The sequence below is a fragment of the Callithrix jacchus genome, chromosome 15 (assembly GCF_049354715.1).
Source record: "Callithrix jacchus isolate 240 chromosome 15, calJac240_pri, whole genome shotgun sequence".
Taxonomy (NCBI): Eukaryota; Metazoa; Chordata; class Mammalia; order Primates; family Cebidae; genus Callithrix; species Callithrix jacchus.
Window position 1 is genome coordinate 72,966,518 of NC_133516.1, and position 19,354 is coordinate 72,985,871.

Genomic DNA, 19,354 nt, shown 5'->3' on the forward strand with positions numbered 1-19,354 from the left:
CCGCAGTGCCGTTAGTGAACGCAAAACATTTTGTATCGCTTGTTTCAAGAGCAAGACCCGCCGCCCGGAAGGAGTCCAAAAATAGTCCCACTGCGCAAGCGCAACTTTGCCCCGCCCACTCTCACGTACGCGTGTGATGGTGCCACGTGCTGGCGCTACTGGAAGACTGCCTGTCAGAGTGCGCTGCCAATGTCTCTCCCAACCTTTAGCCGGATCTCCCTTTCACTTCCGGTCCCTTTCTTTTACGTTTCCGACAAAAACATCAGTCTCTGTGGGCAGTTAGAATCTTCAGTTCCTTTGAGCGTCGGCTTCCTCTGAGCCTGTGGCGTTACTTGGACTGGGGCCGCGGGGCTTCAGGACGGCGCCCTTAGCGACACCATGGTGAGTGGGGTGGGCGGGTGAGGGAGCGAGTGGATAGATGGGCAGGCCATGGGGGCATCCAGCCGCCTGGGTCGCTCATGGCCTAGGGGCTCAGGCTTGCAATGCGGAGGGCTTCAGCTTACTTGGTGTAACGAGGATATTCTCTTCCTGCCTCGCTTAGCTGTCAGAAATTGGAAAACTGGAACCCCGGGAGCCGCGTTACCGACCTAGACAGTGTCTTAATCTCGATGAATCTCTTTACGTTATTGAGAGGGAAACTGAGACACGGAGAGGCACTAGGGCCCGCTCCGAGTTACGGTGCATATAGTGTGTGGTCGGCTGTTTGTCCTAAATACCAAAGAGAAGATTAAGAGCAGTTGTGACCGTATGTTTTTGGGATATTTCATTCATGTCCGTTCTCAGTTGCTCCATAATATACAAACATCTCGAGGGTAGGGTCTTTTCATTATTGCTTCCTTAATGTCTAACACAGAGTCGTTGTAGATGTACAGTAACTATTGAATAAGTGAATGGCATAGACAAGAAATGTTCCATGAGGGTGTGATCTCTGTGGTCTGCGTCATTTGTTGGTTTCTTCATTTCTTCGAGAAGCATTTATGATGTGTAAATGTGAGAGAATACACCCAGTGCCGGTACAAATATGATGATTGGTTACTGTAATATTGGCTGCTGTATTATTTTCATTAAGTGAAGCCCGGATAAGAAACACGGAACGGGCGCGGTGGCTCAAGCCTGTAATTCCAGCACTTTGGGAGGCCAAGGGGGGTGGATCACAAGGTCAAGAGATCGAGACCATCCTGGTCAACACGGTGAAACCCCATCTCTACTAAAAATACAAAATATTAGCTGGGCATGGTGGCACGTGCCTGAAATCCCAGCTACTCAGGAGGCTGAGGCAGGAGAATTGCCTGAACCCAGAAGGCGGAGGTTGCTGTGAGCCGAGATTGCGCCATTGCACTCCAGCCTGGGTAACGAGCGAAACTCCGTCTCAAAAAAGAAAAAAAAGAAAAAAAAAAAAAAAAAAAGAAACACGGGATGTCACGGTTAGGTTATAGGAGATATGAAGTCATTGTAGATTGATGAGGGCACTCTCCCAAGAAAAAGAGAATCCAGTGAAGTAAAAGTAGCCCTTTTTGTGAGAAGATATGTCCCAAATTACTGCCGTGTTTGCCTATCTACCAAGCATTTGACAAGTTTATTCATGTGTCAGTTCAAGGGGAGAGTCTCAAAGGAGATTTAAATTGAACTCACTTTTGCTGAGTGTCTATAAACTGCATGCCTGGCGTATTTATCTTATGAAGATATCCTGACATCTCTGAGATGAGGTGTCATCTCTGTTGTAAAGATGGGGAAACTGAGGTATAGAGAGACTACTTCTCAGAGATGTAAGTGGAAGAACTGGGAATGTAAGTCCCTGACTTAGCCAGGACTCTTTCTACCTAAACTGCAACCCAGAAAACTCGTTCTCTGCCAGACACTGTGTTTCAGGGATAATTGAGTTAACATTTAGTGTGACAGCACTTACCTAAAACTCACTTTACAAAAGTCAGTCTTCAGACTTATTTTCCCCAAATACCACTGGCAGGGAACAGAAAATTGTGATGCTGGGTGTTAAGTCCCACAGTAAGTATAATCCCTGATAGAGGACACCAGCCTAACTGGGAAGGAGGGTGTCACAGAATAATGTTCTGGGTGGTCCTAACACAAGTAAAATTTGAAGGAAGAATAATGGAAGTTAGCCAGATACAAGGTGTTAGGGTCAGTGGAGGAGTAAAGATTTTAAGTAGAGGGAAAAGCAGCTGGTCACAGGATTGGGACATCTTTTGACTTTTGTTGTTTATTGTTGTTCATACAGTAGTTCAGGTGATTTGCTTGGGACTATATCCTTGTAAAACTTTTCACTAAAAAGTAAATGGAAAGAAAAAGATGTATTTTAAACATGGGCATGTTTCTTCCCTTTTCTCTTCTTCCAGGCCCGAAATGCAGAAAAGGCCATGTAAGTATCAACTTGTTTTTGGCTGTACATTTTTTGTAACTAAATACCCACCATGTAACTCTTTTTGTATTTCCTCTTTTTGTTATCTGAGCCTTTGGAGAAGCTGTTTCTTTCTCTACATATGTTAAAAATAGAATTCCCATATTTGTCCATTTGTTTTCTCCTTTTGTGTTTTCTCACAGTTTCCAGAACTTACACAGGATGAACATTTGCTCACCTCTGGTTGGTGCAGGGGTTGTGAGATTGACAGCTAGAGAACACCATGATGTTAGTCTTTTAACATCTGGATGTATTGCTCATCACAGTGGTCTAATAAGTAGAATTTGCCACAGTCCTTATGTGTAGTGTAAGTAAAATAGATACTTGGGTGTTCAGGAATACAAATTGCATCATAAACCCTACTCCTGATAACATGGAATCCCTAACTACACTGTGGTTTCTTAATTGCAATACATATATATGAATGACATTAATTATGGTCATAAGCAGATACACCCCATCCAGGAACATGGGTAATGAGAAGTCTGTGTGAGCAGGATCTAATGGAGTCTCTTATATCCCTGGTAGGACGGCCTTAGCAAGATTTCGCCAGGCTCAGCTGGAAGAAGGAAAAGTGAAGGTTGGTGTAAATCTTCCCCATGAATTGTAAAGTATCAATGCAGAATGGGTACAGTGACTCATACTTGTAATCCTGGTACTTTGGGAGGCTGAGGTGGGTGGATCACTTGAGTGTAGGAGTTTGAGACCAGTCTGGGTAACATGGTAAAACCCCTTCTTTACAAAAAATACAAAGATTAGCCTAGCCAGGGATGGTGGTACCCGCCTGTAGTCCCAGCTACTGGGGAGGCTGAGGCAGGAGGATTGCTTGAATGTAGGAGTGTTACATTACAGTGAGCCATGATTATGCCACTGTATTCCAGCCTGGGTGATGGAGTGAAAACCTGTCTCCAAAAAAAAATGCTGAGTGCAGTGGCTCATGCCTGTAATCCCAACATTTGGGGGGCTGAGGGGAATGGATCACTTGAGGTCAGGAGTTTGAGACCATCCTGGCCAACATGGTGAAACCCTGTCTCTACTAAAAATTCAAAAATTAGCTGGGCATGGTGGTGGGCACCTGTAATCCTAGCTACTCAGTAAGCTGAGGCAGAAGAATCACTGGAGCCCTGGAGACTAAGGATGCAGTGAGCCAAGATCATGCCACTGCACTCCAGCTGGACAGACTTCAAACTGCAAATTTTCCTATTTCTTGTCTGTACTTGCTGACACTCTTGAGAGTCTGTACACCTGAATTCCAGTACCTCCCCATAACTGAGGCAGGATGATGGATCTGGCTGCTTGTTTTTCAGTTTCTTCTGTATTACAATGGCTGGGTCCTTTATTACTCCAGCTCTAATACTGAATAATAGGGAGTGGAGTATGATGTGGAGAACAGCTGTAAGCTGAAACCAGTAAATGATTTCATCTCTTAGAGACAGCCAGATTAGAGATAATGTATACCATTCTTTGAATTTTTTTTTTGTTTTTTAAAAAGTTTATATACACATATTTATGTATATTTATTTTAAACACTGATAGACATTTTTTCTTAAGGTAGTATAAATATGCCATGAAATAGATAGAAACTAGTTTAGCTGTCTCTCTCTTGCAGGACAATTAAGTTGTTTCCAGTACTAAATACAATGCAATGAATGTTTTTCTTAAGGAGAGTTTGTAGAATGAGGTTTAAGGCTTGATGAGGATCATCTGGAATGAAAATGTCAACTGTATTTAGGCCATTAGATGATTTGGGCTTAAGGCCTGAATCAATTATGAATGTTAGGATGAAACTTGTAAGTAGTCTAATGGCAATGTGTTATTTTTTTCTCCTTAGGAACGAAGACCCTTTCTGGCCTCAGAATGTACTGAGCTGCCCAAAGCTGAGAAATGGAGACGACAGGTATGTTCTGGGTAAATCTGATTTCAGTAGAAGTAACAAATCTCATTGCTTCTTCTTATCTAAATGACTGTTAAACCAAAAGTCTAAGTATTTTTAAATACTAACTTTGAATTGTAGTTTTCTGTGGTTTCTAACATATTCAAAAATCATTAAAATGAATTACTTTTTTTAAATAGATCATTGGAGAGATCTCTAAAAAGGTGGCTCAGATTCAGAATGGTAAGCAAACTTCTTCCTTTAAAGTGGTTGTTTCTCAAATCCACAATTAGACTTGAAGAATTCAACACTCCTCACAATAATCAATAGAACAAGTAGACAGTAAATCAGTAAGAACATAGAAGAGCTGATCAATATGATCAGTCAGTTTGATCTAGTTGAAAGTTATAGACTACTCTACCTCACAACACTCTACCTGACAAAAAAGAATACATGGGTTTTTTTAAGGGCACATTGGAACGCTCACCAAAATAAAACATTCTGGGCTGCAGAACAAATGTTAGCAAATTTAAAATATTTGAAATTATACGAAGTATTTTCTCTGATTATAACAACAGATTCATATCTGAAAAATCCCTAAATATTTGGAAATTAAACAACACACTTGTAAATAAGTCATGTGTCTAAGAGGAAACAACAAGGAAATTAGAAGATATTTTGAATTTAATTACAGTGAAAATGTAATGTCAAAATTTAGGGAATGAAAACATTTATGGGATATAGCGCTTAGATAAAAATGTATAGCACCAGCCGGCGCAGTGACTCCTGCCTATAATTCTAGCACTTTGGGAGGCCAGTGCTAGAGGCTAGGTAGATCGTGAGGTCAAGGTATAGAGACTATCCTGGCCAACATGGTGAAACCCTGTCTCTACTAAAAGTATAAAAATTAGCTGGGTGTGGTGGCGTGTGCCTGTAGTCCCAGCTAATCGGGAGGCTGAGACATAAGAATCACTTAAACCCAGGAGGCAGAGGTTGCAGTGAGCCAAGATCACATCACTGCACTCCAGCCTGGCAACAGAGTGAGACTCTGTCACAAAAAAGAAAGAAAGAAAGGAAGAAAGACAGACAGAGAGAGAGAGAAAGAAAGAAAAAAATGTATAGCACTGAAATAACAGAAAATTAACAAAGTTTCAAATTGGTGATCCAAACTTCTACCCTGTGAAATTAGAAAAGAAGAGCAAATTAAACCCAAAGCAAGCAAAGGAAGGAAATAGTAAAAGTAAGAAATCAAAAACATTGAAAACAAGATGAACAGAGAAAATAAACCAACAGCTGGTTCTTTGAAAAGATCAAGAAAATTAATAAACTTCTAGTGATACTGACCAAGAAAAAATGTACACAAATTAAGAATATTAGGGACTAGGCCAGGTGCAGTGGCTCACGCCTATAATCCCAGCACTTTGGGAGACCAAGGCAGGTAGATCATGAGGTCAAGAGATTGAGACCATCCTGGTCAACATGGTGAAACCCCATCTCTACTAAAAAAAAATACAAAAATTAGCTGGGCATGGTGGCGCGCCCCTGTAGTCCCAGCTACTTGGGAGGCTCCATCTCAAAAAAAAAAAAAAAAAGAATATTAGGAACTAAATTGGGAATATTACTGCAGACTCTACAGACGTTAAAAGGATGATAAGGAAATATTGCAGACAATTTTGTGTCCATAAATTGGCAACTTAGTTGAAATAGGTCAATTCCTCATAAGACAGAAACCTCTAGCTGAAGCTCACTTAAGAGAAATGTACACAAATTAAGAATATTAGGAACTAGGCCGGGCGCGGTGGCTCACGCTTATAATCTCAGCACTTTGGGAGGCCAAGGCAGGTGGCCTAGCAATATGTAAAGAAAAATGGTTCTTTTTTTTTTGAAACAGAGTCTCACTCCGTCACCCAGGCTGGAGTGCAGTGGCACGATCTTGGCTCACTGCAACCTCTACCTCCCTGGTTCAAGCAATTCTCCTGGCTCAGCCTCCAGACTAGCTGGGATTACAGGTACCTTCCATCGTGCCTGGCTAATTTTTGTATTTTTTTAGTAGAGATGGGGTTTTACCATGTTGGACAGGCTGGTCTTAAACTCCTGACCTCAGATGATCCACCCACCTCGGCCTCCCAATTACAGGTCTGAGCCACTGTGCTTGGCTGAGAAGTGATTCCTAACCAGGTTAACCAGGGGCCTTCCCTCTGCCACCCTCATGACATTTAGCAATGTCTGAAGAAATTTTTGATTGTCACACTTGAGGGGTGTTACTGGCATATGATGGGTAGAGGCCAGGGATGTGCTAAGCATCCTATAAATAATTATCCTGAATAAACCACAGTGTCAGTAATTCTACTGTTTAGGGACAAAGTTCAAGAAGAAATGGTAAACCTGAGTAGTCCTGTTTCTGTTAAAGAAATTGAGGCTGAGCACCATGGCTCACACCTGTAATCCCAGCCATTTGGGAGGCTGAGGTGGATGGATCATCTTGAGGTAAGGAGTTCAAGACCAGCCGGGCCAACACGGTGAAACCCCATCTCTACTAAAAATACAGAAATTAGCCAGGTATAGTGATGCATACCTGTAATCCCAGCTACTTGGGAGACTGAGGCAAGAGAATCACTTTAACTCAGGAGACAGAGGTTGCAGTGAGCCAAGATTGGGCCACTGCACTCCAGCCTGGGAGACAGAGTGAGACTCCATCTCAATTTAAAAAAACAAGAAAGAAAGAAATTGACTTCTAAAAACCTTCCTACAAAGAAAATTCCAGGCCCAAGATGGCCTCACTGGTCAGTTCTACTAGGTATTTAAGGAAGAAATAATACCAACTCTGCTTAGTTTCCTCAAGAAAATGGAAGAAGAGGGAACACTTTTTGACAGATTTTATGACTTTTAGTATCAGCATTACCCTGATGTTAAAATCAGAAAAAGATATTATGAGAAATAACTACAGACCAATATTTCCTATGAATATAGACAGAAATCTTTAACCTAGCAATATGTAAAAAGGATAATACATCACAACTAAGTAGGATTTCTAAACCGTAGTTGATTAACATTCAAATATAAGTTAATTCATTATGTTATTCTGAAGAAGAAAAACTGTATGATGATCTAAGTAGATGCAGAAAAAGCATTTGACAAAATTTGATGCTTACTCATGATAACAATTCAGCAAGCCAGGCCTGGTGGCTCACACCTGTAATCCTAGCACTTTGGGAGGCTGGCTGAGGTGGGCAGATCACCCAAGGTCAGGAGTTCGAGACCAGCCTGATCATCATGGTGAAACCCCATCTCTTAAAAAACAAACAAACAAAAAAACCAGAATTCAGCAAACAGACTAAAAGGGAACTTTTTACCCTGATAAAGCACTCTTTTTTATTTATTTATTTTTTGTAGAGACGGGGTTTTACCATGGTCTCGATCTCTTGACCTCGTGATCCACCCGTCTCGGCCTCCCAAAGTTCTGGGATTACAGGCCTGAGCCAGTGTGCCTGGCACTTTAAAAAAAATTTTTTTTTTTTTATTGAGATGGAGTTTTGCTCTTGTTGCCTACGCTGGAGTGCAATGGCATGATCTTGGCTCAGTGCAACTTCTGCCTCCCTGGTTCAAGTGATTTTCCTGCCTCAGCCTCCTGAGTAGCTGGGATTACAAGTGCCAACCACCACACCTTGCTAATTTTTGTATTTTTAGTAGAGACAATTTTCACCATGTTGGTTGGACTGGTCTCAAGCTCCCAACCTCAGATGATCTACCTGCTGTGGCCTCCCACAATGCTAGGATTACAGGCATGAGCCACCATATCCAGCCCTGAAAAAGCACTTCTAACAAGAAACCCACAGCCAATAAACTATTTAATGGTGAAGGATTGAATGCTTTCCTCCTAAGATCTGGAACAAGGCGAAGACACCAATTCTTACCACTCATATTCAGCATGATGCTAGAAATCCTAGCCAGTGCAGTAAAATAAGGAAATAAAAGGCATACAGATTAGAAAGTAACAAACTCTCTTTATTGTAATGTAGAAAATCCCTCATAATTTTCTTTTTTTGAGATGGAGTCTCGCTCTGTCACCCAGGGTTGAGTGCAGTGGCACGATCTTGGCTCACTGTAACCTCCGCCCACTGGGTTCTAGTGATTCTCTTGCCTCAGCCTTCCAAGTAGCTGGGGCCACAGGCATGCATGCTAATTTCTGTATTTCTAGTAGAGATGGAGTTTTGCTATGTTGGCCAGGCTGGTCTCAAACTCCCTACCTCAGGTGATACTCACGCCTCTGCCTCCCAAAGTACTGGGATTACAGGCGTGAACCACCATGCCTGGCTGAAAATCCTACATAATTTTGTATGTTGAAAATCACAAGGAACCTATAGAAAGACTTCTAAAATAGATAAGTGAGTTTATCAAGGTCACAGAAAAAAAAGTTCAATATACAAAATTTTATATATATGTGAATATATGTATATATATATATATATATTTTTTTTTTTTTTGAGACAGAGTCTTGCTCTGTTGCCCAGGCTGGAGTGCAGTGGCCTAACCTTGGCTCACTGCAACCTCTGCCTCCCAGTTTCAAGTTATTCTCCTGCCTCAGCCTCCCAAGTAGCTGGGACTACAAGCATCCACCACCACACCTGGCTAAGTTTTGTATTTTCAGTAGAGATGGGGTTTCCTCATGTTGGCCAGGTTGGTCTTGAACTCCTGGGCTCAAGTGATCTGCCTGCTTCAGCCTCTGAAAGTACTGGGATTATAGGTGTGAGCCACCACACTTGGCCTCAAAATTATATTTTTATATACTGACATTGAACAACTGGAAATACAACATTTTTTAAAAGTGCTATTTGCAAAAGCACCAAAACACAAGAAATACTTAGGTATAAATCTAACAAAATACAGTCAGGATCTGTATGCTGAAAACTAGGATGCAATGATGAAAGAAACCAAAGAGGACCCAAATGAATGGAGAGATATATTGTGCTCTTGTATAGGAGGACTTAACACAGTACAGAGATCGATTCTTTCTCTCTTCAAATACATCACAATCAGATTTCTAACAAAATTTCTTGTTTATGTTGACATGCTGTATCTAAAATTTAATTGGAAAGGCAAAGGAACTACAATAGCCAAAACAATTTTGAAAAGGAACACAATTGGAACATTCATATCACCCGATTTCAAGATGTAATGGAAAGCTTCAGGATTCCAGTTAATGTGGTATTGGTGAAAGGATAGGCACATAGACCAAGGAAACAGAATTAGAAGTCTAAAAACAGAGCCACACATAAATGGTCAGTTGACTTTTGTTTTTGGAGACATAGCCTTGTTCTGTCTGTCACCCAGGGTGGAGTACAATGGTGCAGTCATAGCTCACTGCAGTCTCCACCTCCTGGGCTCAAGTGATCCTTTTGCCTCAGTCTCTTAGGTAGCTGGGACTGCACACCATGCCACCATACCCGGCTATTTTTTTTTTTTTTTTTTTTTTGAGATAGAGTCTCACACTCTGTTGCCCAGGCTGTAGCATGATCTCAGCTCAGTGCCACCTCCACCTCCCAGGTTCAAGCAGTTCTGCCTCAGCCTCCTGAGTAGCTAGGATTACAGGCACATACCACCATGCCCAGCTAATTTTTGTATTTTTGTAGAGACAGGGTTTTGCCATGTTGGTCAGGCTGGTCTCCAGCTCCTGACCTGGTGATCTGCCTGCCTCAGCCTCCCAAAGTGCTCGGATTACAGGTGTGAGCCCCTGTGCCCGGCATGCCTGGCTAATTTTTTTTTTTTTTTTTTTTTGAGACAGCGTTTCACTCTTATTGCCCAGGTTTGAGTGCAATGGCACAATCTCGGCTCACCACAACCTGCCACCTGGTTTCAAGCAATTCTCCTGCCTCAGCCTCCAGAGTAATTGGGATTACAGGCATGTGCCACCACACTCAACTAATTTTTTGTGTTTTTACTAGAGACAGGGTTTCTCCATGTTGGTCAGGCTAGTCTCCAACTCCCGACCTCAAGTGATCTGCCTGCTTTCACCTCCCAAAATGCTGGGATAACAGGTGTGAGCCACCATGCCTGGCCCTGAATGGCTAATTTTAAATTGTTTGTAAAGATGGGCTCTTTCTGTGTTGCCCAGGCTGGGCTCAAGCAGTCTTCTCATCTATGTCTCCTAAAGTGTTGAGATTACAGGCAGGAGCCACTGTGCCTGGCCTGGTCAGTTTACTTTTGACAAAGGTATGCAAACAATTCAGTAGAGAAGAGAGACAAAGAACTCTTAAAAATTCATCAATAAGAAAATATAATTTGTTTTAAGAAGTGGGCAAAATTTTGAACAGATACTTTACCAAAGAAAATATGTAGACTGGGCACAGTGGCTCACACCTGTAATCCCAGCACTTTGGGAGGTTGAGGCAGGTGGATCACTTCATGCCAGGAGTTGGAGACCAGCGTGGCCAACATGGTAAAAGCCTGTCTCTAGTAAAAATACAAAAATTAGCTGGGTGTGGTGGCTCATGCCTGTAATCCCAACTGCTTGGGAGGCTGAGGCATGAGGATAGCTTGAACTGGGGAGGCGGAGGTTGCAGTGAGCTGAGATTGTACCACTGCACTTCAGCCTAGGCAACAGAGCAAGACTCTGTCTCAAAAAATATATATATGTATACGTAGAGGCAGATGAGCATCTTTTCATGTGTTTAACATAATAGTCATAAAGGAAATGCAGATTAAAACAACAGTGGGATACTACACACCTGTTAGAATGACTTAAACAAATAGTGGCAATGCCAAGTGCTGGCAAATATGTGAAGTAACGAACTCTTATGCACTGCTGGTGAGAAAGCAAAATGGAGCAGCTACTTTAGAATGGGGTTTGGTAAAGTTAAACATACACATACCTATGATCCAGCATTTCCATTCCTAGGTATTTGTCCAAGAGAAATGTAATCCTTTTCTGTTACACAACAACTCATACATAATGTTTATAGTAGCTAAAAATTGGAAGGAACCCAAAGGTCCTTTTGACGAATCGTTAAACAAACTGAGGTCTATATAATAAAATAATACTTAATAATAACAAACAGGCCGGGCGCGGTGGCTCACGCCTGTAATCCCAGCACTTTGGGAGGCCGAGGCGGGTGGATCATGAGTTCAAGAGGTCGAGACCATCCTGGCCAACATGGTGAAACCCCGTCTCTACTAAAAATACAAAAAATTAGCTGGGCATGGTGGCGCGTGCCTGTAATCCCAGCACTTTGGGAGGCTGAGGCGGGTGGATCACAAGATCAAGAGATCGAGACCATCCTGGTCAACAAGGTGAAACACCGTCTCTACTAAAAAATACAAAAATTAGCTGGGCATGGTGGCGCGTGCCTGTAGTCCCAGCGACTCGGGAGGCTGAGGCAGGAGAAATGCCTGAACCCAGGAGGCGGAGGTTGCAGTGAGCCGAGATCGCGCCATTGCACTCCAGCCTGGGTAACAAGAGCGAAACTCTGTCTCAAAAAAAGAAAATAAGAAAACGTGTGATTCTTGTTTTCTTCAAGATGCCTTGGCTTTGGGAGAGGATGCCAGAAGCCCTCACTTGGTGTTGGTTGAGGCCCTCAGAGGATTGACTGCCTTGAGTTCTCTGTGTCTTTAGCACTGGAAAGTCTTACCATTGTGGTAGTGGCAAGTTTTTTTCCTTCTTCTTTTTCTTCTTTTTTTTTTTTTTGAGACGGAGTCTCCCTCTGTCACCCAGGCTGGAGTGCAATGGTGTGATCACAGCTCATTGCAACGGTGTGATCACAGCTCATTGCAACCTCTGCCTTCTGGGCTCAAGTGATTCTCCTGCCTCAGCCTCTGGAGTAGCTGGGACTTACAGGCGCATGCCACTATGCCTGGCTAATTTTTGTATTTTAGTAGAGATGGGGTTTCACCATATTGGCCAGGCTGGTCTCAAACTTCTGACCTCATGATCCGCCTGCTTTGGCCTCCCAAAGTGCTGGGATTACAGGCAGCAGCCACTGCGCTCGGCTGTCTTGCTGTCTTTTTCCTTCTTAACAGAACAGAACATGGGAGTGGGAGGTTGTAAAAAAAATTTTTTTTTTTTTTTGAGACAGAATCTTGCTCTAATTGCCCAGGCTGGAGTGCAGTGGTGCAATCTCGGCTCATTGCAACCTCTGCCTCCTGGGCTCAAGCAATTCTGACTCAGCTTCCCAAGTAGCTGGAATTACAAGTGTGCGCCACCACTCCTGGCTAATTTTTGTATTTTTAGTAGAGACAGGGTCTCCCCATGTTAGCCAAGGCTGGTCCTGAACTCCTGACCTCAAGTGATCTTCCCTCCTCAGCCTCCCCAAATGCTGGGATTATAGGCATGAGCCATCGCACCTAGTTATAATGTATTCTTTTTACTTGACTTTTTTTTTTTTCTCACTCGGTCACCCAGGCTGGAGTACAGTGGTGCAATCACAGCTCACTGCAGCCTCTGCCTCCAGGGCTCAAGTGAATCTCTCACCTAAGCCTCTCAAGTAGCTGGAACCACAGGCATGTGCCACCACACCCAGTTAATTTTAAATATTTTTGGTGGAGATGGGATTTCACCACGTTGCTCAGGCTGGTCTTGAACTCCTGAGCTTAAATGATCTGCCCACCTTGGCTTCCCAAAGTGCTGGGATTACAGGGGTGAGCCACCACACCTCACCTCTTTGACTTTTTTTTTTTTTAAATGGACTTTATCCAGGCAAGAATTCCATACAATAAAATTCACTTGTTTTTAATGTAGAGTTGGATGAGTTGCAGCAGATTTGTATACTCACGTAAGCAACCACCTCCACAAGCAATATCCATCAGCCCTAGAGGTACTCTCGTGCCCATCTGCTAGAGCATCAGTCTCAGCTGTAATCCAGATTTAAGAGCCCTTCTGGACTTGCTGTTGTCATCTAACATTACTTCTTTTTTTATTTTTTTCCCTCCTTGCTGGGCACATCCAACATTACTTCATAAAGGCCTTGCTGTATCTCCACTGTGTGCAAATTGTCCCTTCCAACAGCCATATGATATTTCATTTCAATGTATTAAGGTTTGTTAACCATTTTCCCTCCTCCATGGTGTGATGCCCCAGTTCCACCACAGCGAAATTTGTGCACATCCCTTTCAATTAGTCCCTTAGGCTTAATTCTCAGGCCTGTAGTCCTTGCTAAAAAAATTTTCCCATATAGCAATACATTGCTTTCCTAAAAAGGCTAAATCATCATGGAATGCTGCCAGCCCTGGGTGCCCATCCCAGCCTCATTGCGTCTTTGCTGACCTTGGATGCTGCCTCCCCTCCCTCTTAGGAGCTTGTTATTTTAGTAGTTGTATAAATATAACTGCCGGGTCATTTCAGGGTTGTTTATATTTTTTAATTGCTAATGAGGATGAAGTTATTTTCAAGGATTTTTTTTTTCTTGTTATGCTAGTGGGAACTCTTTATAATTCTTGTCCTTTTATTTATTCGGGTGGTTTTTCTTATCAATTTAGATGAGTATTTTTATGTAGTATGCCTTTGTAGGTGTTGACATTTATTTTAAGGGAATGATACGGAGTGTACGTGTTGGAGGTGTTGACATTCATTTTTATGGAATGATGTTGTTAACCTTTTTGTTTTCTAGCTGGTTTAGGTGAATTTCGAATTCGTGACCTGAATGATGAAATTAACAAGTTGCTGCGGGAGAAAGGACACTGGGAGGTCCGGATAAAGGAGCTGGGGGGTCCTGATTACGGAGTGAGTACATGGCAGCCCCAGTGGTGAATCTCATCTAGTTTTCTAGCCCTAGCAGTTCCCAGCCTATTCCTGTCATAGTAGTCCCTTGATTCAGGAAACCTATGAACAGGTTGGGTAAGATGATGATGCTGGAAGACTCCACAGCATATGCATCAGAGCAGAGAGGGCAGCTGTATGCACCAGCCAGAAGCCCTTGTAGAAGCTGCTTCATCTCTGGGCCTCGTGTTTAAAATGACCATGAGGCCAGGGGCGGTAGCTCACTCCTATAATCCCAGCATTTTGGGAGGCTGAGGCAGGCAGGTCACTTGAGGTCAGGAGTTCAAGACCAACCTGGCCAATATGGCAGAAGCCTCTTCTAAAAATACAAAATTTAACTGTGTGTCGTGGCATGTACCTGTAATCCCAGCTACTTGGGAGGCTGAGGCAGGAGAACCACTTGAACCTGGAAGACAGAGGTTGCAGTGAGCCAAGGTCACCACTGCATTCCAGCCTGGGCAATGTAGTAAGACTCTGTCTCAAAGAAAAAAAAAATGACTATGGTTCTTCACTGGGAGCAGTGGCTCATGCCTGTAATCCTAATACTTTGGGAGGCTAAGTCAGGAGGAGCTCTTGAGCACAGGAGTTTGAGACCAGCCTGGGCAACACTGTGGGACCCTGAATCTATAAAATATTTAAAAATCGGCTGGGCGTGGTGGCTCATGCCTGAAATCCCAGCACTTTGGGAGGCTGAGGCGGGTGGATCACGAGGTCAAGAGATTGAGACCATCGTGGTCAACATGGTGAAACCCCGTCTCTACTAAAAATACAAAAAATTAGCTGGGCATGGTGACGGGTGCCTGTAATCCCAGCTACTCAGGAGGCTGAGGCAGAATTGCCTGAACCTAGGAGGCGGAGGTTGTGGTGAGCTGAGATCGCGCCATTGCACTCCAGCCTGGATAACAAGAGCGAAACTCCGTCTCAAAAAAAAAAAAAATTTTTTTTTAAATTAGCTAGGCATGGGTAGCACATGCTTATAGTCCCAGTTGCTCAAAAGGATGAGGTGGGAGGATTGCTTGAGCCTGGGAGGTGGAGGCTGCAGTGAGCTGTGATCATGCCACTTGGGTGACAGAGCAAGACCCTGTCTCAAAAAAAAGAAAAAAAGACCATGGTTCCTCACATTCTTTGAGCGCCTTAGAAACTGGAGACAGCCATTTGTTGGCTTTGTTATCTGAGGGGGCCTTAGAGACACTCCATTTTGTCCTTTTTTTGGACTTGTATAAATGTAATACTTCAGAACCCTATCTTTCAAACTTTTAGGAACATGGCTCATTGGTAAAATACACACACACACAATCACAACCCAGCACACACAGAAAGGTGCTGAAAAAAACACTAAGTATGGTATACTTTGATATTTTTTATTTTGTTCTGTTTTGGTTTTTAAAAAATTAATATTTGTGACTTGGTTAACTGATTTCATGACGCACTAATGGGTCTTGGCTTTGAAAATTCCTGCCCCAGAGCCTAATTCATTCACACTTTTGTGATGAGACCTACCTCAGATCACTGGAAACAGTAGTATTTAATCAGTGGACTATAACGTGTTGTGTAAGAAACATGCAGTTTTTCTACTTGTTGATCTTTTCACCCTTGAGAAAGTCTTAACACATAACCATAATTCTCACTCTAGTACATACAGATGGAGCATTCATCCTCTTCCCACTGCAGAAGAGGAAAGGCACTCTCATTTCTGCAGCACCTCTTGTGTCCAGGCACTGCGCTAGGAGCCTTTTCTTGGGCATCTTGCCTAACTTCTTTTCTTCTTTTCATTTGTTTTATTTTTGTTGTTTTTTATTTTTACATGCCAATCTTCTCTAAATTCCAATCTTCACTAAATTGGCATTTTTACATGCCAATCTTGACTAAATCATTCCGATTTTAGTGTATGTCCCGCCAAAGTGAGCACTTGCCTCACCTTTTCAGCAGTTCTGTAGTGGAGATTTTATTTTACCTGGGAAGCTGCTTAAAAGGAGGTCATTAATCCACCTACGAAAGTGGCATCGGACATATTAATTAATGTTTGAAAGGTTAAGTTCCACCACCCAAATTCAACAGTTAATGTTTTTCTATATTTCCTTCCAGAGATTTTTAATGCTTATTAATTTCATTTTTATTTTCTGCATTCAAAAGTAATATGTTATCACTAAGTTCAGAAAAGTACAAAGAAGCAGAACAGCACTCAGTCACAATCCCATTACCTAAGTGCACCCACTTGAATATGCTCTTCCATTGTTTTTTTTTTAATCTTTTTTTTTCCATTGTTTTTGTATGAATGCCATAATTGAAACTACACTCACTGTATGTACAATTTTGGTTCTAGGTTTTGTTTTTCTTTTCAAAACAGTAACTTTGATTGTATAAACAGTACATATTTTTGTGCAGAGAAAAGAAAATATACAAAAATTATAAAAAAATACATTAGCATATACATTATAGATGTATTATATATTTTATATAAATTATATATAAAATATATAATACATATTTTCCTAGTCCCCAAAATGACTCTAATTAACATTTTCTATTTATCTTTCTAGAATTTGTTCTCAAAATATGTATGTTTACTTTTATAGGAGTTCATTAATATTCTAACTACATGCTTTATCCTCTTAATAGTGTATCAGGAATACAGTTTTATGTCAATAAATTACCATATATTAAGGTAGATATGTATATTAAATTGTTTTATTTTATTCTACTTTAGTTTGTTTCTTTGAGACAGAGTCTCATTCCATCACTTAGGCTGAAGTGCAGTGGTACGATCTTGGCTCACTGCAACCTCTGCCTCCTGGATTCAGGCGATTCTTGTTCCTCAGCCTCCTAAGCAGCTGGGATTACAAGTGTGTACCACCACTTCTGGCTAATTATTATTATTATTTTTTTAATTTAAAGACAGGGTTTCACCATGTTGGTCAGGCAGGTCTTGAACTCCCGATCTCAGGTGATCCGCCCACCTTGGCCTCCAAAGTGCTTGGATTACAGGTGTGAGCCACCGCGCTCAGCCCTGGCTAATTTTTATATTTTAGTAGAGAGGGGGTTTCACCATGTTGGCCAGGCTGGTCTCAAACTCCTGACCTCAGGTGATCCACCCACCTCAGCCTCTTAGTTTTTGTGACAGATTCTTACTCGGTCACCCCAGGCTGGAGTGCAGTGGCATGATCATGGCTCACTGCAGCCTTGACTCCAAGTGCAAGTGATCCTCTTACCTCAGCCTCCTGAGGAGCTGAGACGACAGGTGTGTGCCACCATGCCCAGCTAATTTTTTTTTTTTTGAGACAGAGTCTCACTCTGTTGCCCAGGCTGGTGTGCAATGGTGTGATTCTGGCTCACTACAACCTCTGCCTCTGGGGTTCAAGTGATTCTTGTGCCTCAGCCTCCAGAGTAGCTGGGATTACAGGTGCCTGCCACCATGCCTAGCTAATTTTTGTATTTTTAGTAGAGACAGGTTTCACCATGTTGACCTGGCTGGTCTTGAACTCCTGACCTCAGGTGATCTGCCTGCCTTGGCCTCCCAAAGTGTTGGGATTACAGATGTGAGTCACCACACCTGGCCATGCCCAGCTAATTTATAAATTTCTTGTAGAAATAGTGTCCCATTATGTTGCCCAAGCTGGTCTTGAGCTCCTGGACTCAACCAGTTCTCCTTCCTCAGTCTCCCAAAGTGCTGGGAATTACAGACGTGAGCCACATGCCCAGCCAAATTGTATGGAGTTTCACGATGTTGGCCAGGATGGTCTCAATCTCCTAACCTCATGATTTTCCCACCTCAGCCTCTGGGATTTACAGGGGTGAACCACTGCGCCCGGCCAAAAATTTTTTTTTTTTTTTCCGAGACGGAGTTTCGCTCTTGTTACCCAGGCAAGAGTGCAATGGCGCGATCTCGCCTCACCGCAACCTCCGCCTCCTGGGTTCAGGCAATTCTCCTGCCTCAACCTCCCGAGTAGCTGGGACTACAGGTGCGCGCCACCATGCCCAGCTAATTTTTTGTGTTTTTAGTAGAGACGGGGTTTCACCATGTTGACCAGGATGGTCTCAATCTCTTGACCTCGTGATCCACCCGCCTTGGCCTCCCAAAGTGCTGGGATTATAGGTGTGAGCCACCGTGCCCGGTCCAAAAATGTTTTTTAACTCACAAAACATTGCAGAAATAGTACAGAGAACTCTTATATACCCTTTATACAGATTTACCAGTATTTAATATTTTGCTCGTGTTTGCTTTATTTTCTTTGTGTACCTTGATATTTAATTTTTGTGAATCATTTGAAAGGTAGGTTTAAATACATCATGCTTCTTTACCCTTTAATATATGTGTATTTCCTAACAAGAAGAATATTCTCTTTTTTTTTTAGAAGAATATTCTCATATAACCATGGTGGAGCTATCAAGTCTTAAGAAATTTAACCTGGCTACAGTAATTTAATTCACATTGTCATTTCATCAATTTTCCCAATAATGTCCTTGGTAGCATTTCCCCTGCAGTACAGGACCTGGTCCAGGGTCACATACTACATGTAGTTGTCAAATCATCAGTTTTTAACAGATATAGTTGTATCTTCTGGATGTATTTCATTTGTTTTCTACTGATTGTCATTTAGGTTGTTTGTAGTATTTTTAAAGCTTTTGTCACTTAACATCCTAAGTGTTTTTTTATTTTATTTTTTTTTAGAGCCAACAGCCTATTGAGCTGAGAGCCTTGGGGACTGACAGCTTTCCAGGCTGAAGGCCTTTATTTTTATTTTATTTTATTTTTTTGGAGACAGGGTCTTGCTCTGTCACTTAGGCTGGGATGCAGTGGCATGATAGGCATGTGTCGCCATGCCCAGTTAAGTTTTATGTTTTTTTGTAGAGACAGCGTTTCACCACGTTGCCCAGGCTGGTCTTGAACTCCTGGCCTCAAGCGATCTTCCCATTTGGTCTCCCAGAGTGCTGGGATTACAGGTGTGAGCCACCGTTCCCAGCCCATAAATGTTACTTATTTTATTTTTAAATTTTTTTATTTTTTGAGATGGAGTCTTGCTCTGTCACCCAGGCTGGAGTGCAGTGGCACAATCTCAGCTCACTGCAACCTCCACCTCCCAGGATCAAGCGATTTTTCTGCCTCAGCTTCCCAAGAAGCTGGGATTATAGGCGCCCGCCACTGCACTTGGCTAATTTTTGTAGTTTTAGTAGAGACGGGGTTTCGCCATGTTGGCCAGACTGGTTTCTAACTCATGACCTCAGGTGGCCCGCCCACCTTGGCCTCCCAAAATGTTGGGATTACAGGCATGAGCCACCGCTCCTGGCTCTTTATTTTATTTTTGAGACAGAGTCTCAC

At 42.4% G+C, this 19,354-nt stretch overlaps 1 protein-coding gene across 1 annotated transcript in view; it reads left to right on the forward strand.

The window, feature by feature from the left end:
- The first annotated feature begins 264 nt into the window (after window positions 1-264).
- The window catches only part of ISY1 (ISY1 spliceosome associated protein), a 32,330-nt gene continuing 13,240 nt past the window's right edge, over window positions 265-19,354 (forward strand). Inside the window, exons 1-6 of the mRNA XM_008982232.5 lie at window positions 265-381; window positions 2,355-2,377; window positions 2,945-2,996; window positions 4,248-4,313; window positions 4,490-4,532; window positions 13,889-14,001. Of these exons, the coding sequence (XP_008980480.1) occupies window positions 379-381; window positions 2,355-2,377; window positions 2,945-2,996; window positions 4,248-4,313; window positions 4,490-4,532; window positions 13,889-14,001 (300 nt within the window). The 5' untranslated portion in view covers window positions 265-378. The remainder of the gene's footprint in view (window positions 382-2,354; window positions 2,378-2,944; window positions 2,997-4,247; window positions 4,314-4,489; window positions 4,533-13,888; window positions 14,002-19,354) is intronic.